Source organism: Hypanus sabinus, chromosome 19 (assembly GCF_030144855.1).
Source record: "Hypanus sabinus isolate sHypSab1 chromosome 19, sHypSab1.hap1, whole genome shotgun sequence".
NCBI lineage: Eukaryota > Metazoa > Chordata > Chondrichthyes > Myliobatiformes > Dasyatidae > Hypanus > Hypanus sabinus.
The window spans coordinates 5,663,192-5,689,315 of NC_082724.1; the positions used below are offsets into that span (position 1 = coordinate 5,663,192).

General features: G+C 47.0%; 1 protein-coding gene across 1 annotated transcript in view; it reads right to left on the reverse strand.

The window, feature by feature from the left end:
* Positions 1 to 304: 304 nt before the first annotated feature.
* kbtbd12 (kelch repeat and BTB (POZ) domain containing 12) overlaps positions 305 to 26,124 on the reverse strand; it is a 43,069-nt gene continuing 17,249 nt past the window's right edge. The window contains exons 4-5 of the mRNA XM_059943935.1: positions 2,143 to 2,340; positions 305 to 585 (exon numbers count right to left, since the gene is read on the reverse strand). Coding sequence (XP_059799918.1) covers positions 416 to 585; positions 2,143 to 2,340 — 368 coding nt within the window. The 3' untranslated portion in view covers positions 305 to 415. The remainder of the gene's footprint in view (positions 586 to 2,142; positions 2,341 to 26,124) is intronic.

Genomic DNA, 26,124 nt, shown 5'->3' on the forward strand with positions numbered 1-26,124 from the left:
GTCAGAGGAGAATGGTTGAACCAGTAACTCAAATAACCATGAGTTAAAACAGCATCTATGAACATACAACACATTGAATCTTGAAACAGAGGGGCGACAGCAGGAGACAATGAACATAGACACATGGCCACTTTATTAGGTACAGGAGGTTTTAATAAACCTGACTCTGAATCTGAATCTATGTGAGAGGGGGAGGGGAGAGGAGGAGGAGGGGGGGGGGGGAAGAGAGGGAGAGGGAGAGGGGGAGAGAGAGAGAGAGAGAGAGAGATCTCATTGAAAAGTCTGAGACTAGGTTATTGCATACAGTTATCTGGAGAAAGATTTGAGCTAATTTAGCACCTCCTGAGGCTAAAGTACTATCCAGCCAAGCCCTGGACAAGCTTAGAGAAAGGCCAAGTGGTGTGAAGTCCATCTCTCACTGGTCGACCACATCAGGAGGTGGTGGAATAAGATCCCTGGGGTTAAGCCTGGCAACCAGGCAGACATCGTAGCTGTCATGCATGAGAACATTGTGGGCCACCACATTCCACTGATTTTCCCAAGGATCTAATTCCAAAATATCTTTGATGATGACTTCATGTCGATCTAGGGAGAGAATAAGATACAAAGGTCATATAACTTAACAAGTCTCTACGGTGTTGGATTGGACTGCATAATTGTTATACTCCTTGTGATTTAACTTTCCTATGCTTGTTTGCATTTTTATATAATTGCTGATTTACATGTATTGTTCAGTGTGTTCTTAGTGGTTGCAGTTGCCTCTATCGTTTTGGCAGGTATTGCATGGGGGCTATCTTATTGGCTAATTCAAGCAGTGGAATTTGCTGTTATGAGTAAACTGGTAGAAGAGGATCATGTTGGCTGTTTCACTTAGTCTCTGTTCTTCCCCTTTGCCACTCGGCTCTTTGTCTTTTACTCTTTCTCATTTCATTTTCCCTCATTTTGTTTATGGAACGCTTAATAAATTATTGTGAGCAACAAGTTTAATGTCTCCTTCATGACTTCCAAAGGACCTTGGACCAAAAAGCATCAAGATCCAACAATGGCAACATAGAACGTAGACTGTCTGCTGGAGAGATTCAGCGGTTCGAGCGGAATTGCAGAATCGGTGGGAGGAAAGGAACTGGCAAATGTTTCAGGTTGAAGCCCTGAGTGTGGAGGGGGGAGGTGGTGGGTATGAAGAGTTGGAGGGGAGTGATAAGAAAGGATTCTGAGGTAGCTGGTGGACTGAGGAGTGGAGAGAGGTGATGGATGATATGAAGAGGGAGAGGGGTGTGGCAAGAAAGGATTCCAAGATAAGTGGTGGATTGAGGAGTGAGAGGGGAGATGGCTGGTATGAAGAGGGGTAGGGGAGTGGCAATAAATGATTCTGAAGCAATTGTTGGATTGAGGAGGGGTGAGGAGAGATGCCCAATGTGGAGTGGGGAAGGGAGTGGCAAGAAAGCATTCCGAGGTGACTGAGGAATGGTGTAAGGGGAGCTGGAAGACACTGGCAAGTGAATGATAGACGTAGGCAAAAATCAACAGAGAAGGGAAGGTGGAGAGAGAAAGGTATTACCAGATTCAGATCCAGATGTAGATGAGATTTAGTTTTACTTATCACATGTACATCAAGACATACAGAGAAATATGTCATGTGTGTTAACAACCAACACAGCCTGAGGTTGAGCTGGAGACAATGTGCAAGTGTCGCCACATAATCTGGTGTCAACACAGAATACCCACAGTGCTCAGTAGAACGCAGAATGAGATGGACACCCACATGGGCCCCTGCTGTGGCTATTTTGTTGGATAAATGGAACAGGGCCTGCTCCTGTGCTGTTCTCACTTTCCAAGTACAAAAGGGATTCTCCAGATACTGGAAATCTTGAACACACGAACACACACACACACACACACACACACACACACACACACACACTCTCACACACATTTAAGGAACTCAGCAGGTCGGTAGCATCTATGGAGGGGAGTAAACAGTTGACGTTTTGGGCCGAGACCCTTCATCAGGACCTGCTGACCCCATGGACACTGCCTGACTTGCTGAGTTCCTCCAGCATTTGTATGTGTTGAACTCATATTAGCTCTTTCACCTGAGTCTGATTGACTCAGACCAGAATCAGTCCTCGAACGCTTTCATACCTGCGCTATGAAATGCCCCACAGACGTACAGTTTCTCGTCCACCACCCCAGCGTTTGTAGAGTTGGTTCTGAGTGAGAGAATTGGTGATGGTAGTGGAGGTCCCTCCCTCCAGAAATCCCCGTCAGGGTTGTATATTTCCACTGCATCCAAACATCTCCTAGCCTGTCCATGGTCCACTCTCTGGCAGCCTATACCACCTAAAGTAGAATAATTAATTATTAATTGCATAGAATCACAGAACAATACAGCTCTTCGAGTTAATGACAGTGCATCCCATTATGGTAAGGACGGATACCAATTAACTGCAAACATGCAACTGTAAGGGCACAGACAGATCAATAATGATGTATTGGATATTGATCCTCTAAGGGCACCATCATTTTGCTGTGGTTTGGAGATTTGCATGCCTCAGTGACCTGGACAGATACATTGGCTAGAGTCAGGGCTTTGTGCTTTGGCCCTTGGTGGGGTCACCCATGCCGAACAGACCAAAGGGAGCCACCGGTCCTCCTGATTCAGGGGTTCAGCTCAGGGCTGACAACCCTGACTGGTAAAAAAAAAATTGTTACAGAAACAGCAATGAAGAAATTCTTCTACATCTGAGTACGATGGTATTCCTGAGTCTCCACTTGGAACTTGCATAGAAACATAGAAAACCTACAGCACAATACAGGCCCTTTGACCCACAAAGCTGTGCCAAACATTTCCTTACCTTAGAAATTACCTATGGTTACCCATAGCCCTCTATTTTTCTGAGCTCCATGTACCTATCCGGGAGTCACCACTGTTGCCAACAGCCCATTCCACACACTTACCACTCTATGTATAAAAAAACTTACCCCTAACATCTCCTTTGTGCCTACTTCCAAGCACCTTAAAACTGTGCCCTCTCATGCTAACCATGTGGAAAAGCCTCTGACTATCCACACGATCAATGCCTCTCATCATCTGATACACCTCTATCAGGTCACCTCTCATCCTCTGTCGCTCCAAGGGAAAAAAAGGCTAAGTTCACTCATCCTATTCTCATAAGGCATGCTCCCCAATTCAGGCAACATCCTTGTAAATCTCCTCTGCACCCTTTCTATGGTTTCCACATCCTTCCTATAGTGAGGCAAACAGAACTGAACACAGTACTCCAAGTGGGGTCTGAACCTGGATATATATAGCTGCAACATTACCTCTCAGCTCCTAAGCTCAATCCCACGATTGATGAAGGCCAATACATCGCATGCTTTCTTAACCACAGAGTCAACCTGCGCAACAGCTTTGAATGCCCTATGGACATTGACCCCAAGATCCCTCTGATCCTCTACACTACCAAGAGACTTACCAATAATACTATATTCTGTCATCATATTTGACCTACCAAAATGAATAATCTTACATTTATCTGGGTTGAACTCCATCTGCCACTTCTCAGCCCTGTTTTGCATCCTATCAATGTCCCGCTGTAACCTCTGACAGCCCTCCACACGTCCAACCTTTGTGTCATCAGCAGGTTTACTAACCCAACCCTCCACTTTCTCATCCAGGTCATTTATAAAAATCATGAAGAGTAGGGGTCCCAGAACAGATCCGTGAAGTATACTGCTGGTGACCGACTTCCATGCAGAATATGATCCATCTGCAACAACACTTTGCCTTCTGTGGGCAAGCCATTTCTGGATCCAAAAAGCAATGTCCCCTTGGATCCCATGCCTCCTTACTTTCTCAATAAGCCTTGCATGGGGTACCTTGTCAAATGCCTTGCTGAAATCCATATACACTACATCTACTGCTCTTCTTTCATCAATGTGCTTAGTCACATCTTCAAAAAATTTAATCAGGCTCATAAGTCACAACCTGCTTTTCACAAAGCCAAGCTGACTACTCCTAATAATATTATGCCTCTCCAAATGTTCATAACTCCTGCCTCTCAGGATCTTCTCCATCAACTTACCAACCACTGAAGTAAGACTCACTGGTCTATAATTTCCTGGGCTATCTCTACTCCCTTTCTTGAATAAGGGAACAACATTCACAACCCTCTAATCCTCCGGAACCTCTCCCGTCCCCATTGATGATGCAAAGATCATTGCCAGAGGCTCAGCAATCTCATCCGCCTCCCACAGTAGCTGGGGTACATCTTGTCCAGTTGCAGTGACTTATCCAACTTGATGCTTTCCAAAAGCTCCAGCACATCCTCTTCCTTAATATCTACATGCTCAAGCTTTTCAGTCCACTGTAAGTCATCCCTACAATCACCAAGATTCTTAAGATACTTTTCCATAGTGAACACGGAAGCAAAGTATTCATTAAGTACCTCTGCTATCTCCTCCGGTTCCATACGCACTTTTCCACTGTCACACTTGATTGTTCCTATTCTCTCTCGTCTTATCCTCTTGCTCTTCACATACTTGTAAGATGCCTTGGGGTTTTCCTTAATCCTGTCTGCCAAGGCCTTCTCATGGCCCCTCCTGGCTCTCCTAATTTCTTTCTTAAGCTCCTTCCTATTAGCCTTATAATCTTCTAGATCTCTATCATTACCTAGTTTTTTGAACATTTTGTAAGCTCTTTTCTTCTTGACTAGATTTACAACAGCCTTTGTACACCACGGTTCCTGTACCCTACCATTCTTTCCCCGTCTCATTGAAACGTACCTATGCAGAACTCCACGCAAATATCCCTTGAACATTTGCCAGATTTCTTCTGTACATTTCCGTGAGAACATCTGTTCCCAATTTATGCTTCCAAGTTCCTGCCTGATAGCCTCATATTTCCCCTTACTCCAATTAAACACTTTCCTAACTTGTCCCTTCCTATCCCTCTCCAACGCTATGGTAAAGGAGATAGAATTGTGATCACTGTCTCCAAAATGCTCTCCCACTGAGAGGTCTAACACCTGACCAGGTTCATTTCCCAATACCAGATCAAGTACAGCCTCTCCTCTTGTAGGCTTATCTACATATTGTGTCAAGATACCTTCTTGAACACACCTAACAAACTCCACCCCATCTAAACCCTCATGTTAGGGAATTGCCAATTGATATTTGGGAAATTAAAATCTCCCATCATGACAACCCTGTTATTATTACACCTTTCCAGAATCTGTCTCCCTATCTGCTCCTTAATGTCCCTGTTACTATTTGGGTGGTCTATAAAAAAAACATCCAGTAGAGTTAATGACCTCTTCCTGTTCCTAACTTCCACCCGCAGAAATTCCGTAGACAATCTCTCCATGTCTTCCTCTTTTTCTGTAGCCATGACACTATCTCTGATCAGCAGTGCCACGCCCCCACCTCTTTTGCCTCCCTCCCTGTCCCTTCTGAAACATCTAAAGCCCGGCACTCGAAGTAACCATTCCTGCCCCTGAGCCATCCAAGTCTCTGTAATAGCCACCACATCATAGCTCCAAGTACTGATCCTTGCTCTAAGCTCATCTGCTTTAATACTCCCTGCATTAAAATAGACACATCTCAAACCATCGTTCTGAGCGCATTCCTTCTCTATCATCTACCTATCCTTCCTCTCACACTATCTCCAAGCTTTCTCTATTTGTGAGCCAGCCGCCTCTTCCCCAGTCTCTTCAGCTTGGTTCCCACCCCCCAACAATTCTAGTCTTTTTTGTACAGGTCACTCCTGCCCCAAGAGAGGTCCCAATGATCCAGAAATCTGAACCCCTGCCCCCTGCTCCAATCCCTCAGCCACGCATTTATCTTCCACCTCATTCTATTCCTATACTCACTGTCACGGGGCACAGGCAGTAATCTTGAGATGACTACCTTTGTGGTCCTGCTTCTCAACTTCCTAACTCCCTGTAGTCTGCTTTCAGGACCTCCTCCATTTTCCTGCCTATGTTGTTGGTACCAATATGTACTACGACCTCTGGCTGTTCAGTTTCAGTTTATTGTCATTTAGAAACCACTTCTCCTTCCCTCTTCAGGATATCGTGGACGCGATCAGAAACATCCCGGACCCTGGCACCTGGGAGGCAAACTACCATCTGTGCTTCTTTCCTGCGTCCACAGAATTGCCTGTCTGACCCTCTGACTATAGAGTCCCTTATCACCGCTGCCCTCCTCTCCCTTTCCCTACCCTTCAGAGCCACAGGGCCAGGCTCCGTGCCAGAGGAGCGACCACTGTTGCTTCCCCCAGGTAGGCCATCTCCCCCAACAGTACTCAAGCAGGAGTACTTATTGTCAAGGGGTACAGCCACAGAGGTTCTCTCTCACCTCTGACTCCTGCCCTTCCCTCTCCTGACTGTTACCCACTTATCTGTCTCCCCAGTCACCAGTGTGACTACCTGCCTATAGCTCCTCTCTATCACCTCCTCACTCTCCCTGACCAGACGAAGATCATCGAGCTGCATCTCCAGTTCCCTAACACAGTCCCTAAGGAGCTGCAGCTCGACATACTTGGCACATGACTGACAGTGATGAAAACCCAACTACTGTCACAATGAAGGAAGCCCTGCATATCACCAGAGATGGACCTCCATCACTGCCCTAACCACCAGTAGAGTAACAGGCAGCAGGTAAGACATCCGTGACTGGACTCAGCCCAATACATCACAGACACACCCTTCCCCACCATTGGTAGTATCTACAGGAGGTGCTGCCTGAAGAAGACATCATCTTTCATCAAAGACCCCACCCTCAGGGTCATAGTATCTTCTCTCAGGAGGTACAGAATCTTGAAGTCCCACGCCACCAGTTTCAAGCATGGCTAGATCTCTCCAGCTGTCTGGTTTTTCAATCAAATCAAGTTTAACTATCATTCAACCATACATGGATACAGCTGAACGAAACAACGTTCTTCTGGGGCCAAGGTGCAAAACATACACAGCACATCCAAAATAGCGAGCAAAGAAAACATGGTTGCAGAAAAAATACACGTGTATAGCCCAAGACCCTAAGTGACATGTTCTACAAATTGATGACAAAGTTCCCAGCTTTGCAATTAAGCCTGTCATTCCGCCACTGATGGGAAAAGCCAGCCCCCAACTGAGCACGGATGCCACACTGTACTGCCTCCAGCATCTCACTTTTGGACTACAGCAGCAGGCAAGCCCGTGGCTTGAGGCCTAGTACTCGCTACAAACGAGGCCTTGCGGCTCCCACGCTGCCTGTCACCCCACCAAACAAGGGAAACAGGCCTGTGGTATCTTGCATTATCAATGTCCAACAGGGTCTTGTGATTGCAAGAAAAATGCCCAAGTGAATCACCCATGGTTACATTGCACGCTGCCTTTGTGCGCCAACTCTGATGCCTCTCAGAAGCAGGTAGCTTCTCCAAACCCAATCTGGCTCCTCCAACATGACAGCCAGCACCACTGACATGTGGCAAACTCTAACTGCTACAGCTTAGCACCACTTTAACCACATTCACTAAAATGGATTATGTGTTTTATTTGTTCTCATTATGTTCTTCCTTGTCAATATTGTGTATAATTTACGATTAATAGTTTTTTGTGAATGCTGCTCATCTGATGCTCTGTGCCTCTGACACTGCTGCAAGTTTTTCATGGCCCCAGTGCAGATGACAATAAATTTGACTTTGACAATGACTTTTAGATACAACTGGAATCCAGCATTCTTTACTGGTCTGTTGTTTATCCAGTTCCCTATTGATTTCTGCTACTGATTCTATCTTCAACGTTAGGTCAGCACAGCTATTACATCTGGCCACACACTTCCTATACAAAATAAATAAAATGTTTCCTCATTTCCTTCCAGCAGTTAAATTTGTGTATTCTATTTACCAAGAGCTGACAAATTTATTCAGATCATAGAACTGTAGACCTATACAAGTCCATGGCGACCAAGTTACCTAACTGAGATAATTCCATCGGCAACTCAGTGGTCAAAGTCAAAGTCAAGTACGTTGTCATATGCACCAATACATGTATGTGGGTGGTGATACGTCTCTACCAAAGGTGGTGTAAGGAGCTTCTTCCCTCTACTAGTCTGCGGTCGCCCTTGAGCAAGGTGACAGGGTGGAGATACATCTCTACCAGAGGAGTTGTAAGGCACTCCTTCCCTCCACTAGCCTGCAGGTCACCCTTGGGTAAGGTGTAGAACCTCCTTAGCCCCCCACAATCATGGTTACGTGAAGCCATGGGAGCTGGTAGTGGATGGTCATATAAGCAGCTGGTGCATATCAGAAGTCCTGGTTATGCAACCACTGACATCAGGCAGACAATCACTGAAGAGTATTGATAATGGCTGGGGTCACCCCTCTTGTAAAGACACTTCCCAGGAGAAGGCAATGGCAAACCACTTCTGTAGAAAACTTTGTCAAGAACAATCATGGTCATGGAAAGACCATGATCGCCCATGTCAAAACGACATGGTACATAATGAACAAATGAACATGTATGTACAAGTTTAAAGAAAAACTTGAACAATATATACAAGAATAGAATGGAATATTCCAGAAGGGCAGCATGGTAGTGTAGTAGTTAGTGTTACACTATTACAGCACCAGTGACCTGGGTTCAGGGCCCACCACTGCCTGTTGTACAGATGTACTGTGGAGAGCATTTTAACTGGTTGCATCACCGTTTGGTATGGGGTAGGACACTGAACAGGATCAGAAAAAGGCTGCAAACTCAGTCAGCTCCATCATGGGCTTTAGCCTCCCCAGCATCATGACCACCTTCAAAAGGCAATGTTTCAAAAGTCTTGGTGTTCACCTGGCGGAGAATCTCACCTAGTCCCTCAACATCAGCTCCATAGCAAAGAAAGCCCAGCAGCGTCTCTACTTTCTGCGAAAGCTGAGGAAAGTCCATCTCCCACCCCCCATCCTCATCACATTCTACAGGGGTTGTATTGAGAGCATCCTGAGCAGCTGCATCACTGCCTGGTTCGGAAATTGCACCATCTCAGATCGCAAGACCCTGCAGCGTTTAGTGAGGTCAGCTGAGAAGATCATCAGGGTCTCTCTTCCCGCCATCATGGACATTTACACTACACGCTGCATCCACAAAGGAAACAGCATTATGAAGGACCCCATGCACCCCTCATACAATCTCTTCTCCCTCCTGCTGTCTGGGAAAAGGCTCCGAAGCATTCGGGCTCTCACGACCAGACTATGTAACAGTTTCTTCCCCCAAGCTATCAGACTCCTCAATACCCGGAGCCTCTACTGACACCTTGGTCCTATTTTCCTGTTTATTATTTATTGTAATGCCTGCACTGTTTTTGTGTACTTTATGCAGTCCAGTGTAGGTCTGTAGTCCAGTGTAGCTTTCTCTGTGTTGTTTTTTTTTACATAGTTCAGTCTAGTTTTTGTACTGTGTCATGTAACACCATGGTCCTGAAAAATGTTGTCTCATTTTTACTATGTACTGTACCAGCAGTTATGGTCGAAGTGACAATAAAAGTGACTTGATTTAACTTGACTTGATTAAGGATCCCATCACCAAGGGCATGCCCTCTTCTCATTGCTACCATTGAGGAGGTACAGGAGCCTGAAGGCACACTATACTTTTAGGAACAGCTTCTTCCCCTCTGCCATCAGATTTCTGAATGGAATAAACCTATGAACACTACCTCACTATTTTTTTTTGTTCTCTTTTGGCACTACTCATTTAATTTAATTTTATATATACTTATTATTGTAATTTATAGTTTTTTTATTAGTATGTATTGCAATGTACTGCTTCCACCAAAAAAAAAACAGATTTCACAACATATGCCAGTGATGTTTACTCACTCTGATTCCCCAGTGATCTGATGTGTTTCCTCCGGGTGCTCCAATTTCTTCCCTCATTCCAAAGATGTACAGGTTAGTAGGCTAATTGGTCACATGGGTGTAATTGGATGGTGTGAGCTCATTGAGCTGGAAGGACCTGTTACCGTGCTGTGTCTCTGAATTTAAAAAATAGCCAAAGCAAAATGTTATAATTTTTGAAAGTTTAGCTGTTACTGTAAAGTGGCTAGAAAACAATTTGGAACATTAAAGGTTGCCGTAGAAATTAAAGCCCTTTTCTTCATTGTGTGGAATTTGGATGAAGATCTTAGCAGAGTGTTCAGGTTATAGGACCACCATGAGGAGACTAGCTTATTCCCTTTTCTCATCTCCTCTATCCCTGTCTCATCCATTCTCAGGATGAGGCTTTCCAGAAATCTCGTTCTACAAAGAATGGGGTTTCCCTTCCTCGACACTGCCCTCTCCTGCATCTTCTCCGTTTCAAGAGCATCTGCCCTCAGCCCATCTTCCCACCACCATAACAGGCACAGTTTTCTTTGTCTTTACCTACCACCCCATGGGCCTCTACATCCATTCTTCATCAGCTTCTGGATTTCTTCTGGAATGTGCGGAGTCTTTGTAACTCTCTTCCTCAAAGCAGAAAGTTTTGAAAGAAGGGTCTTGTGGGGGTTCCGGTGATGTCATCGTTGAGAATGACAGCTTAAGTCGCTAGCTCCGGAAAAGCGCGTATTAAGCCCCAATAACCCGTCAAATATAGTATTTTTCAAAAAATATTTGAACTGAAAAGAGGGGCAAAAATGGGGAAAAGGAACAGAAATAAAAAAGGTGACACTGCGGAGCCTGGGTCCGAGAGGAGTGCAGCGAGCGGCTCTCCGACCCGACCATGTGCTAGCGAGGCGGCTGCTGGGCCTCATTCAGGCGAAGCGGCGAATATGTTCGAAATCCTGAAAGAGAAAATGGAGGTCCAGAAAGAAATAAAGCAGCAGCTCCGGGATATTAAGGCAGAGCTCGCCAGCGTTAATCAAAAAATAGCGGTGGCAGAGACTCGAATCGAGAAGGTGGAAGATCGCATTCAAAACGTGGAACGGATACTGAGCAAGACAATAAAAATAATACATCACTAAGAAGGTAAACTGCTTGACCTGGAGGGAAGATCACAGTGGAAAAATATGAGAATCTACAACGTTCCCAAAGGAGTGGAGGGCTTGTCTATGACGGAGTTTGTCGAAAAGTTACTGCGGGACGCGCTGGATCTTCCCTCAACTATGGAGCTGGAAATCGAGAGGACACACCGCGCGCTGGTCCCAAAACCTACCCAGGACAGAAAACCACGCTCTATAAGAATTAAATTCCTTCGGTACAGCACCAAGAAGCAGATTCTACAAAGGGCCTGGGGTAAGAAGAGAGTGTTTTTCGACGATAAGTTAATATATTTTGACCAAGATTACCACCCCCCCACGATCCTGCAGAAACGCAAAGAATACTCCGAAGTAAAGCGAGCACTAAAGCAAAATACGATTAGATTTCAAACTCCGTACCCTGCTAAACTTCGAGTGTTTTATGACAACGGGACGCGGTTGTACCAGACGGTGGAAGAGGCGACTACAGACATGAAGGCCAGAGGGTTGCCCGTCAGTGTCACCAAAATGAGGGAAAGCCTGACTGAGGAACTGTCCCACTCCGCTTGGGAAATAGTGCGAGAATCGAGAAGGCAGGAGACGGGAGGAGGCTGAGAGAAATATATCAGGAAGAGACCGGGAGTTTCCCAAAGACAGTCCTCAACCCCTTCAGAAGAGCCATAAGGTTTGGCTAACTTTAAAAATGTTGAGAAGCTAAATGGAAGCAAGAGTACACGGTGCTATACCTATCTCAAGAAATACTTATTATAATGTGGATTTTATATTACTTAGTTGTTATTCTTTATTCGCTCACTTACTCCTTTTTCCCCCACCAAAATGAGAATATAAATATATAAATATATATATATACACACACGTATGTAATGTGTGTGTGTATATATGTATATATAGGAGTACACAGGGAAATCTTTTCTGTGTAATGGATTTGTTCACTGACTTTTATGAATACTGCATTGGGGGCCCTCAACTCACAAGTAGGAAGGGGTTATCCCCCACAGCTAGACCTTTCCTCTAGCTCAATGCAGGGTCATCTACTAGTGACCTCAGCCTTGTAATCACACGTTCATTGCCACTTTTGTTATTATCTGCGTTTCTTGTTGTATTTGTTCAGGGAGTAGATCGATTAAGTTTTATTCTAATTTCAATGGTACATTGACAGATAAATACAGATGGCTAAGGACAAGGTAAAATTCATTTCTTTTAATGTCAATGGACTATTAAATCCAATCAAACGTAAGAGAATTTTATCCAATTTGGAACAATTTGATTCATACTGGGAAAAATGGTTTAACTAAATGCCTCATAGACATGACTTTATTCTCACAAATCAATGAATCTGTTGTAAAAACAAAAGATCACTCCCTACTTGTACATAGTTCTTCCCTTTTGCTTGTTTTTTTCTCTCCACTCTTTTCTATGTGTGTACCTCAGATAAATACTTTGTGGAGATTTGTGATATATATAATTATATGATATATAGGTACAATGTCTGAAACACATCTTATGGAAATGTTTGTTTGATGATGAACTTCAATAAAAAAATAAATTACAAAAAAAAAGAAAGAAGAGTCTTGTAATATTTTTAAGGGAGAAGTAGCTGGATTATTGGAGATCAAGTGACGCCTGATAACTAAATCCATCTGAGTCTGAAACTGAAGATATAAAAGCTGCAATGTAACTGCAAGTTCTTTTTCTATAAGCCATCTATTGAATAAACATTGTAAACTACAAAAGGGAAAGGGGCAGGAAAAAATTAGCACCGCACAAATACGAGGAAGTCTACAGATCCAGGAAATTCGGAACAATACACACAAAATGCCGCAGGAACTCAGCGGGTCAGGCAGCATCTGTGGAGAGGAATAAACAGCCAAAGGTTTAGGTTGAGACACTCCATCCAGTACTGAGAGGGAAAGATGCCTGAATTAAAAGGTGAGGGGGTGGGAAAGAGGCTAGCTGGAAGGTGACAGGTGAAGCCGGGTGGGTGGGTGGGGAAGACCAAGTGCTGGAGAGGAAGGAATCTGATAGGAGATGAGATTGAACCTGAGGAGAAAGGGAAGGAGGAGGGGACCAGGGGGAAGCAATAGGCTGGTGAAAAGAAGTGAAAAGTCAGACTTGGGAAAAGAGGCGGGTGGGTAGCTTTTGTTTACTGGAAAGAGAAATCGATGTTCATGCCATCAGGTTGGAGGCTACCCAGATGGAATACAAGGTATTGCTCCTCCACCCTGAGGGTGATCTCCTCTTGGCCAGGGACAGACACATCAGAACGGGAATGGGATTTGGAATTAAAATGATTTTCCACTGGGAAAAGCTAGTGTTATTTTAGATAACCATATCTATTCCTCACATTCCCATTTCACACTTACCCCTGGAATGAATCAGCGGGGTACTTGTCAGATTAAAGACTATTAAGACAGATGAAGCGATATTTGCATTCTGCAGCTCATGTCAATGTTATTAAGCTGTCATGTCATCTTAACCACAAACCGTCTGAGCCCAGCCAGCTTGGCAGACATGATCACCAGTTCTTCACGCACATTAACCAGCGCCGGTTCCTCCTTTCAGGATTCAGCACTCCGCCGATATATCTCTCAGCTTGCGTCCTGGCCCCCAAAATTTTATTTTTATTTTTATATATTTTATTTAGAGATGCAGCACAGAACAGGCTCTTGCGGCCCAGCGAGCTGCATCGCCCAGCAGCCTGCCTATTTAACCCTAGCCTAATCATAGGACAATTTACAATGACCAACTAAACTACTAACATTAAAACCTATAGAATGTTGAAATGCCTTGAGAGAGTGGATGTGGAGAGGATATTTCTCCTTTGGCTTCCCAAACTTCAATGATTCTTCACTCTCCGACTGGACTTTAACTGGCAGTGATTTTCAGAACTGCCGGCACAACAACTCTTACAGTAATTTCCTGTGGTGGGAGAGCCTAAGACCAGAGGGTGCAGTCTCAGACTAGAGGGATGTTCATTTAGAAGGGAGATGAGGAGGAATGTCTTTAGCCAGATGCTGGTGAATCTTTGCAGAACTCTTTGCCACAGACGTCTGTGGAGGCCAAGTCACTGAGTGTATTTAAGGCAGAGGTTGATGGATTCTTGATTACTCAGGGCATGAAGGGATACGGGGAGATGGCAGGAGATTGGGAAATGTATCAGCCGTGATGAAATGGTGGAGCAGACTCAATGGGCCAAATGCCCTAATTCTGCTCCTATATCTAATGGACATAGTTTTAAGATTATAAGTGGAAATTTTGAGTAAGAACCTAAGAGACAATTTTTCTGCACAGCAGATGGTGGATATACGGAGCCAGCTGCCAAGGGGAGGTAGAAACAGTGTGATGGAATAAGTAGACCAGAGATAGATAAAAATTAATACAGTGAGGAGGAAAGAAAGACAAGTTAATATTAAATGTAACTCTCAAGGGGGACAATAAACAATCCACTGGAGGGTGGGGGAGGAAGGTATCGCTGATGTTTCAGACAGAGTGCAGAGGGGAGATAGCCAGTATTAAAAGGATTATCAAGTCACATCTTTGGACTGTGGGAGGAAACTGGAGCACCTGGAGGAAACCCAAGTAGTTCAGGGAGAGAATGTATGAATTCCTTACTGATGGCACCAGAATTTCAGGTTGTGTACTGTATATATTCTCTGATATTAAATGGAGCCATCAGTAAGAACCCTCAACACATTGGTACCATCAAGGAGAAGGTACAGGAACATGAAGACACACACTCAAAGTTTTAGGAACAGCTTTTTCCCCTCTACCATCAGATTTCTGAATGGTCCATAAACCCATCAACATGAGCTCACTACTTTGCTTTTCTTTCTGTACTATTGTTTTCTTTAATATATATTCCTTACCATAACATGGTAAATTTTTATGTATTGCACTGTGTTGCTGCCACAAAATAACAAATTTCATGACATATGTCAGTGATTCTGATTTTATCATAGATTCATAGAAAACTACAGCACAGAAGCAGGTTCCTTGCCCTATCTAGTCTTTGCCAAACCAGTTAAATTCCCGTCATCTGCATTGAAAACATAACCATTCATACCCCTGACATCCATGTATTTATCTAAATTTCTATTAAACATTGAAATCGAGCTCACACGTACTTATTGGGGAAAAGGCTCCCACTGTCTACCCTACCCATGCCTCTCATAATCAGATAAACTTTCATCAGGCCTCCTCCCAGCCCCAGCACAACCGAAACAGAAGTAAGCCTCCTGAACTCCCACCCTCCTGAAGTAGAGGCAAGATTACAACAGCTTTTTAATACTTTTTATTGTTATCAGTCCATGACATTTTATAATGTCCTGGAGTGAAAATGACTAGTACAATGGGGACTAATTGTGATTGGAGGCAAGTGCAGGAGAGATGTCAGAGATAGATTGTTTTACACAGAGTGTGATGGGTGCAGAACACCCTACCAGAGGTGGTAGTAGAGGGAGTTACATTGGGGACATTTAAGAAACTCTTAGACAGGCGCACTAGTGAAAGAAAAGTAGGTAGAAATAATGTTTTCAAGAAGATCAGCATAACTGCCCCACTAAAGTATTGTCTCTTTGTGTATTTTCTCAACTTTTGACTTAAGACCATAAGGAGGAGGAGCAGAATTTGGCCAGTCGGCCCATCGAGTCTGCTCCACCATTTCATCATGGCTGACCTATTTCCTTCTCAGCCCCAATCCCCTGCCTTCTCCCCCTAACCCTGCATGCAATGACTAACCAAGAATCACCTTCTTGGCACACTGCCCTTCAACAGTCAGAGCATTGAATATAGAGGGTGGAAAGTTATGTAGGGTTGTCAGTGAGGCCACAATTGAAATACTCTATTCATTTTTGGTCAATTTGTTATGGGAAGGTTGAAGAAACGATGCTTCAAAGAAGCAGCATCCATTATTAAGGACCCCCAACACCCAGGACATGCCCTCTTCTCATTGCTACCATTAGGGAGGAGGTACAGGAGCCTGAAGACACACACTCAATGATTCAGGCACAGCTTCTTTCCACCTGCCATCCAATTTCTGAATGGACTTTGAACCCACAAATGCTATCTCACTACTTTTTAATTTTTATTATTGTATTCTTTATTTAATTTAACTATTGTTATATGTGTGTGGTTGCATAACCAGGTCTTGTGATATGCACCAGCTGCTCATACGACCATCCACCACCTGCTCCCGTGACGTTGCCCAATCGGGGGGGTCTAAGCAGGTGCTGCACCTTGCCCAAGGGTAACCCACAGGCTAGTGGAGGGAAGGAGTGCCTTACACCTCCCTCAGTAGAGGCATGTTTCCACCTCACCATCCAACAAATACAGAAGCTGAGAAAATAAATATGTGACATCTGAAGTAAATCTTCATTTAATTTATAGCCTGTTGCTGGACTTGTTTATTTTTTCGAAACTCAAGAGAAACAGATGGTTACTCTCTTGACCATTTGGTCCATGTCACTGTCTTCACCACAGTTCATATTGTGACTCATTGTATTAAAATAAATTTCCACTGCCCCCGTATCCTACAGGGTCTGCTCAGGCATTTTCTTGTCCTGTTTTTTTTTTACATTATTTATTTAGAGGTTAAGCACCAATGCAGGGCTGGAAGATAAGCGATTAGCATTATGTGTCAGATGTATATCAAAACTTAGAAACATACAGCGAAACAGCCAACACAGTCCAAGGATGTGCTGAGGGCAGTCTGCAAGTGTCGCTACATTTCTGCTGCCCACAACTCACCAACCCTAACCCGTACGTCTTTGAGGTGTGGAAACCAGGGCACCCAGAGGAAACCCACGCAGTCATGGGTTGAGGGGTGGGGGTTGGAATGCCCAAACTCTTTACAGACAGCAGCGGGAATTGAATCTGGATCACGGGCACTGTGATAAAGTTACGCTATCACGCCACCCCAGCACCCTACTGCATTCAAACCAATGGTAGGGCTTTTCTTTTCCCAGGACTTAACCACATTTGTAAAGAAATCAAAGAGAAAAAAGCCTTGATTGTTCACTAAATGCCAAGGCAATTGAAATCGATTTGGTCGGGTTCCAAATGAGAGGTTTCTGTTTCAGGTCAGCGTTCTTTAATATGGTGGGAACAGCCAAAGACTCATTAAGGCCCCTCGTTAGATAGAAGCAGTCTAGTTTAACATTCTTGCTGAACTTTACAGAGAAAGAATATGTTTCTCATTAAATACTCATTACAGTACATCCATCCCCACCACGTTAGAATGCTTTCACTTCACAAAAAGGCCTAATTGTTAAATGGGTAATCTGTTTTTCATAACTAACTTCCAACACATCACTGTATCCATGATTTTTGTTTTGACTTCCTCTTTGTCCCCCTGTCCCTCTTTCTTTCCAAATACTCCTTTCTTCCCACATTCTTGTCATGTCAGGCGGAGTTGAAGTACTTACTAATGCAAGCCAGCAAAATCATGAAGGATTCCACCCAGCCTGCTCGTGGGCTGTTTGTCCCACTCCTGTCAGAGTGGAGACTATGCAGCATCTATGCTAGAACTACGAAAATCAAAAACAGTTACTTCATCTAAGTTATCATGCTAATCAACCACCCATTAACCCACCCCACCACTCCGCTCCCTCATTTACAAGTGTAATGCCCTGTTTAAGATTTCTACTGCAAATGTTGTGGACTATTTCATTTAGTAGCTTTCTGTAAAAGTGGTAAGTCCTGCTGGTATAATGCTTTGGTTTTGGCTAAAGATAAGGGGCTGTGATATTCAACTTAGGGAAGTTGTGTCAGCCATTCAGAATTGGGAGAAGATTATAGAGAGATTTGTGATTTCTGGAGAGATTTGTGATGGACACTGGTGGGGCTTGGTGGTCTTTTGGCTGGAGATGCAGAGAAGATCAGGGAAGACCAGGATTCTATCGGAGGGGAAGATGTGATTGCAAGGAGAGTTTCGTGAGATGAAGGAGTCTAAGATAAGAAGTTCTACCGATGATTGGTGATGAGAATTCAGCACCGTGAGTAACAGTTAAACCCAGCTTTTGAAAGATATGAGCTCCAACATCATGTGCACATTTAGACTGGTTTAACTGTAATGGGCCCTTATATTTTTTCTTTTCTTTCACTTACAATCTTTTTTATGAAGTTGAAATTAGTAAATATACTTCTTTATAACTTTATGCTGTATATGATCTGTTATTCCTTGCTGACTGATAATTGTACATGGGCAGTATTCACAAGGCATTTGCTCAATCGAGGTTCTGTTGATTAGAACATCCCAACTTTCCTGTTTTGTTGAACCCCAAATCATACTGGCCCTAGATGTACATTGTTTATGAAAGGTGGCCTTCTCACCATTGAGCTACGTGGCTGTCAGCAGAGTTTGCTATCACGCCAAGTCTGCCTATGAGCTCAGTGAGGAGGTTACATCAGCAAGTAAATCATTTTGTTCTCCTTCACACTTGTCAACTGAGGCAAGACAATAGACCATCTGGAATCCTGAAAAGTCTGGTTATAGATTCACCCTCCCAATCTCGGACACAACCCTCCACACCATCAAAGCCATATTGAAGAGGTTGTGCCTAAGGACTCTTACCGTGCGGGACACTCCCTTCTGATCACTCCCATCAGAGAGGAAGTACAGGAGCCTGAAGACCCACATTCAATGATTTCAAAATAGCTTCTTCCCATCCACCATCAGAATTCAAATGGTTCAATTTAATATCAGTGAATGTATACAATATACAACCTGAAATTCTTACTCTTCACAGAGACAGGCAATGAATATCTGAACATTACCTAATTACTCCTTTTTCACAAAAAATAATTTTACTATTTATATTAACAGTACCAGAGTCCTAGGTCTTGGGCAAGGTTTGTAGACTCTGTAGTTCACGTTAAGATGCGTTTCTAGTTTTTGGTCACTCCTTTTATTACTGTATTGCTATTTTATGTGATTTTGAATCAGGGTGACATGCTGGTAACAAATGCTGAGATGAACTGAATGTGCCTGGACTCTTTCGTAGAAACATAGAAAACCTACAGCACAATATAGGCCCTTCGGCCCACAAAGCTGTGCTGAACATGTCCTTACCTGAGAAATTACCTAGGGTTACCCATAGCCTATTTTTCTGAGCTCCATGTACCTGTCCAGGAGTCTTTTAAAATACCCTATCGTATCCACCTCCACCACTGTCACCTGCAGCCCATTCCACGTACTCACCATAAAAACCTTACCCCTGACATCTCCTCTGTACCTACTTCCAAGTACCTTAAAACACCTTCAATTTGGTGTTTTATATTCTGTGTTCCACGCTCGATTTTTTGGTTACCATTTGTGCAGGTGGTTTTTGTTTTGCATGTGGGGGATATGTATGTTTAATGTTTATTCTTTGAACGGGTTCCATGGTGTTTTTTGCTTCATGACTGTCTGTGGGAAGATGAATCTCAGGGTTGTATACTGCATACATACTTTGATAATAAATGTACTTTGGATCTTTGAACTTTTTATCTGCTGTCACAAAACAATAAAAAACTGTCTGAAATTTGAATTAGGCCATTATTTTTCTTGCACTATATTAATAAAGACTGATCAGCACCTCGATTTAGAACCTTAAAGAGATTTGGCACTTCGCCAAATACTGCAACACACTTCTACAAATGCACTGTTGAATCCTGACTGGTTGAATCCTTGCCTTGAGTGGTATTTTTAAAGCACAGGAGTATAAGGAGCTGCAACCGGGATTGTGGATGCAGCCCGGTCAGTCATGGGCACAACCCGGTCAGTCATTGTCACAGCCTGGTGAGTCATTGTCACAGCCCGGTCAGTCATTGTCACAGTCCAGTCAGTCATTGTCACAGCCCGGTGAGTCATTGTCACAACCCAGTCAGTCATTGTCACAGTCCGGTGAGTCATTGTCACAGCCCGGTCAGTCATTGTCACAGTCCAGTCAGTCATTGTCACAGCCCGGTGAGTCATTGTCACAACCCAGTCAGTCATTGTCACAGTCCGGAGAGTCATTGTCACAGCCCGGTGAGTCATTGTCACAACCCGGTGAGTCATTGTCACAGTCCGGTGAGTCATTGTCACAGCCCGGTGAGTCATTGTCACAGTCCGGTGAGTCATTGTCACAGCCCAGTCAGTCATTGTCACAGTCCGGTGAGTCATTGTCACAGTCCGGTGAGTCATTGTCACAGTCCGGTGAGTCATTGTCACAGCCCGGTCAGTCATTGTCACAGTCCGGTGAGTCATTGTCACAGTCCGGTGAGTCATTGTCACAGCCCAGTCAGTCATTGTCACAGTCCGGTGAGTCATTGTCACAGTCCGGTCAGTCATTGTCACAGTCCGGTGAGTCATTGTCACAGTCCGGTGAGTCATTGTCACAGCCCGGTGAGTCATTGTCACAGTCCGGTCAGTCATTGTCACAGCCCGGTGAGTCATTGTCACAGTCCAGTGAGTCATTGTCACAGCCCGGTGAGTCATTGTCACAGTCCGGTGAGTCATTGTCACAGTCCGGTGAGTCATTGTCACAGTCCGGTGAGTCATTGTCACAGTCCGGTGAGTCATTGTCACAGCCCGGTGAGTCATTGTCACAGTCCGGTCAGTCATTGTCACAGCCCGGTGAGTCATTGTCACAGCCCGGTGAGTCATTGTCACAGCCCGGTCAGTCATTGTCACAGTCCGGTCAGTCATTGTCACAGCCCGGTCAGTCATGGGCACAGCCCGATCAGTCATGGGCACAGCCCAGTCAGTCATTGTCACAGTCCGGTCAGTCATGGGCACAGCCCGGTCAGTCATTGTCACAGCCCGGTCAGTCATTGTCACAGTCCGGTCAGTCATGGGCACAGCCCAGTCAGTCATGGGCACAGCCCAGTCAGTCATTGTCACAGTCCGGTCAGTCATTGTCACAGTCCGGTCAGTCATGGGCACAGCCCAGTCAGTCATTGTCACAGTCCGGTCAGTCATGGGCACAGCCCGGTCAGTCATTGTCACAACCCGGTCAGTCATTGTCACAGTCCGGTCAGTCATGGGCACAGCCCGGTCAGTCATTGTCACAGTCCGGTCAGTCATTGTCACAGTCCGGTCAGTCATGGGCACAGCCCGGTCAGTCATTGTCACAGTCCGGTCAGTCATGGGCACAGCCCGGTCAGTCATTGTCACAACCCGGTCAGTCATTGTCACAGTCCGGTGAGTCATTGTCACAGCCCGGTCAGTCATGGGCACAGCCCGGTCAGTCATTGTCACAGTCCGGTCAGTCATTGTCACAGTCCGGTCAGTCATGGGCACAGCCCGGTCAGTCATGGGCACAGCCCGGTGAGTCATTGTCACAGTCCGGTCAGTCATGGGCACAGCCCGGTCAGTCATTGTCACAGCCCGGTCAGTCATTGTCACAGTCCGGTCAGTCATTGTCACAGTCCGGTCAGTCATGGGCACAGCCCGATCAGTCATGGGCACAGCCCGGTCAGTCATTGTCACAGCCCGGTCAGTCATTGTCACAGTCCGGTCAGTCATGGGCACAGCCCAGTCAGTCATTGTCACAGTCCGGTCAGTCATTGTCACAGTCCGGTCAGTCATGGGCACAGCCCGGTCAGTCATTGTCACAGTCCGGTCAGTCATTGTCACAGTCCGGTCAGTCATGGGCACCGCCCGGTCAGTAATTGTCACAGTCCGGTCAGTCATTGTCACAGTCCGGTCAGTCATGAGCACAGCCCGGTCAGTCATTGTCACAGTCCGGTCAGTCATGGGCACAGCCCGGTCAGTCATTGTCACAACCCGGTCAGTCATTGTCACAGTCCGGTGAGTCATTGTCACAGTCCGGTCAGTCATTGTCACAACCCGGTCAGTCATTGTCACAGTCCGGTCAGTCATGGGCACAGCCCGGTCAGTCATGGGCACAGCCCGATCAGTCATGGGCACAACCCGGTCAGTCATTGTCACAGTCCGGTCAGTCATGGGCACAGCCCGGTCAGTCATTGTCACAGTCCGGTCAGTCATGGGCACAGCCCGGTGAGTCATTGTCACAGCCCGGTCAGTCATTGTCACAACCCGGTCAGTCATTGTCACAACCCGGTCAGTCATTGTCACAGCCCGGTGAGTCATTGTCACAGTCCGGTCAGTCATTGTCACAGCCCGGTCAGTCATTGTCACAGTCCGGTCAGTCATTGTCACAGCCCGGTCAGTCATGGGCACAGCCCGGTCAGTCATGGGCACAGCCCGGTCAGTCATGGGCACAGCCCAGTCAGTCATTGTCACAGTCCGGTCAGTCATGGGCACAGCCCGGTCAGTCATTGTCACAGCCCGGTCAGTCATTGTCACAGTCCGGTCAGTCATGGGCACAGCCCAGTCCGTCATGGGCACAGCCCAGTCAGTCATTGTCACAGTCCGGTCAGTCATTGTCACAGTCCGGTCAGTCATGGGCACAGCCCAGTCAGTCATTGTCACCGTCCGGTCAGTCATGGGCACAGCCCGGTCAGTCATTGTCACAACCCGGTCAGTCATTGTCACAACTCGGTCAATCATTGTCACAGTCCGGTGAGTCATTGTCACAGCCCGGTGAGTCATTGTCACAGCCCGGTGAGTCATTGTCACAGTCCGGTGAGTCATTGTCACAGTCCGGTCAGTCATGGGCACAGCCCGATCAGTCATGGGCACAGTCCGGTCAGTCATTGTCACAGTCCGGTCAGTCATGGGCACAGCCCGGTCAGTCATGGGCACAGCCCGGTGAGTCATTGTCACAGTCCGGTCAGTCATGGGCACAGCCCGGTCAGTCATTGTCACAGCCCGGTCAGTCATTGTCACAGTCCGGTCAGTCATTGTCACAGTCCGGTCAGTCATGGGCACAGCCCGATCAGTCATGGGCACAGCCCGGTCAGTCATTGTCACAGCCCGGTCAGTCATTGTCACAGTCCGGTCAGTCATGGGCACAGCCCGGTCAGTCATTGTCACAGTCCGGTCAGTCATTGTCACAGTCCGGTCAGTCATTGTCACAGTCCGGTCAGTCATGGGCACAGCCCGGTCAGTCATTGTCACAGTCCGGTCAGTCATTGTCACAGTCCGGTCAGTCATGGGCACCGCCCGGTCAGTCATTGTCACAGTCCGGTCAGTCATTGTCACAGTCCGGTCAGTCATGAGCACAGCCCGGTCAGTCATGAGCACAGCCCGGTCAGTCATGGGCACAGTCCGGTCAGTCATGGGCACAGCCCGGTCAGTCATTGTCACAACCCGGTCAGTCATTGTCACAGTCCGGTGAGTCATTGTCACAGTCCGGTCAGTCATTGTCACAACCCGGTCAGTCATTGTCACAGTCCGGTCAGTCATGGGCACAGCCCGGTCAGTCATGGGCACAGCCCGATCAGTCATGGGCACAACCCGGTCAGTCATTGTCACAGTCCGGTCAGTCATGGGCACAGCCCGGTCAGTCATTGTCACAGTCCGGTCAGTCATGGGCACAGCCCGGTCAGTCATTGTCACAGCCCGGTCAGTCATGGGCACAGCCCGATCAGTCATGGGCACAGCCCGATCAGTCATGGGCACAGCCCGGTCAGTCATTGTCACAGCCCGATCAGTCATGGGCACAGCCCGATCAGTCATGGGCACAGCCCGATCAGTCATTGTCACAGCCCGGTGAGTCATTGTCACAGCCCGGTCAGTCATGGGCACAGCCCGGTGAGTCATTGTCACAGTCCGGTCAGTCATGGGCACAGCCCGGTGAGTCATTGTCACAGCCCGGTCAGTCATTGTCACAGCCCGGTCAGTCATTGTCACAGCCCGGTCAGTCATTGTCACAACCCGGTCAGTCATTGTCACAGCCCGGTGAGTCATTGTCACAGTCCGGTCAGTCATTGTCACAGCCCGGTCAGTCATTGTCACAGTCCGGTCAGTCATTGTCACAGTCCGGTCAGTCATTGTCACAACTCGGTCAATCATTGTCACAGTCCGGTGAGTCATTGTCACAGCCCGGTGAGTCATTGTCACAGCCCGGTGAGTCATTGTCACAGTCCGGTGAGTCATTGTCACAGTCCGGTCAGTCATGGGCACAGCCCGGTCAGTCATGGGCACAGTCCGGTCAGTCATGGGCACAGTCCGGTCAGTCATTGTCACAGCCCGGTCAGTCATGGGCACAGCCCGGTCAGTCATTGTCACAGCCCGGTCAGTCATTGTCACAGCCCGGTCAGTCATTGTCACAGCCCGGTCAGTCATGGGCACAGCCCGATCAGTCATGGGCACAGCCCGATCAGTCATGGGCACAGCCCGATCAGTCATTGTCACAGCCCGATCAGTCATTGTCACAGCCCAGTCAGTCATGGGCACAGTCCGGTCAGTCATTGTCACCGGTCAGTCATTGTCACAGCCCGGTCAGTCATTGTCACAGTCCGGTCAGTCATGGGCACAGCCCGGTCAGTCATGGGCACAGTCCGGTCAGTCATTGTCACAGTCCGGTCAGTCATTGTCACAGTCCGGTCAGTCATTGTCACAGTCCGGTCAGTCATGGGCACAGTCCGGTCAGTCATTGTCACAACCCGGTCAGTCATTGTCACAGTCCGGTCAGTCATGGGCACAGTCCGGTCAGTCATTGTCACAGTCCGGTCAGTCATTGTCACAGTCCGGTCAGTCATGGGCACAGTCCGGTCAGTCATTGTCACAGTCCGGTCAGTCATGGGCACAGCCCGGTCAGTCATTGTCACAGCCCGGTCAGTCATTGTCACAGTCCGGTCAGTCATTGTCACAGTCCGGTCAGTCATGGGCACAGTCCGGTCAGTCATGGGCACAGCCCGATCAGTCATGGGCACAGCCCGATCAGTCATGGGCACAACCCGGTCAGTCATTGTCACAGCCCGATCAGTCATGGGCACAGCCCGATCAGTCATGGGCAAAGCCCGATCAGTCATGGGCACAACCCGGTCAGTCATTGTCACAGTCCGGTCAGTCATGGGCACAGCCCGATCAGTCATGGGCACAGCCCGATCAGTCATGGGCACAGCCCGATCAGTCATGGGCACAGTCCGGTCAGTCATGGGCACAGCCCGATCAGTCATGGGCACAACCCGGTCAGTCATTGTCACAGTCCGGTCAGTCATGGGCACAGCCCGATCAGTCATGGGCACAACCCGGTCAGTCATTGTCACAGTCCGGTCAGTCATGGGCACAGCCCGATCAGTCATGGGCACAACCCGGTCAGTCATTGTCACAGTCCGGTCAGTCATGGGCACAGCCCGATCAGTCATTGTCACAACCCGGTCAGTCATTGTCACAGTCCGGTCAGTCATGGGCACAGCCCGGTCAGTCATTGTCACAACCCGGTCAGTCATTGTCACAGTCCGGTGAGTCATTGTCACAGTCCGGTCAGTCATTGTCACAACCCGGTCAGTCATTGTCACAGTCCGGTCAGTCATGGGCACAGCCCGATCAGTCATGGGCACAGCCCGATCAGTCATGGGCACAACCCGGTCAGTCATTGTCACAGCCCGATCAGTCATGGGCACAGCCCGATCAGTCATGGGCACAACCCGGTCAGTCATTGTCACAGTCCGGTCAGTCATGGGCACAGCCCGATCAGTCATGGGCACAGCCCGATCAGTCATGGGCACAGCCCGATCAGTCATGGGCACAGTCCGGTCAGTCATGGGCACAGCCCGATCAGTCATGGGCACAACCCGGTCAGTCATTGTCACAGTCCGGTCAGTCATGGGCACAGCCCGATCAGTCATGGGCACAACCCGGTCAGTCATTGTCACAGTCCGGTCAGTCATGGGCACAGCCCGGTCAGTCATTGTCACAGTCCGGTCAGTCATGGGCACAGCCCGATCAGTCATGGGCACAGCCCGATCAGTCATGGGCACAGCCCGGTCAGTCATTGTCACAGTCCGGTCAGTCATGGGCACAGCCCGGTGAGTCATTGTCACAGCCCGGTCAGTCATTGTCACAGCCCGGTCAGTCATTGTCACAGCCCAATCAGTCATGGGCACAGCCCGATCAGTCATGGGCACAGCCCGGTCAGTCATTGTCACAGTCCGGTCAGTCATGGGCACAGCCCGGTCAGTCATTGTCACAGTCCGGTCAGTCATGGGCACAGCCCTTCCCACTATTGACAGCATCAGGAAGGTCACATCTATCATCAGGGATCTCATCTCCCACAGCTACCATTAGGCAGGAGGTACAGAAGCCTTAAGTCC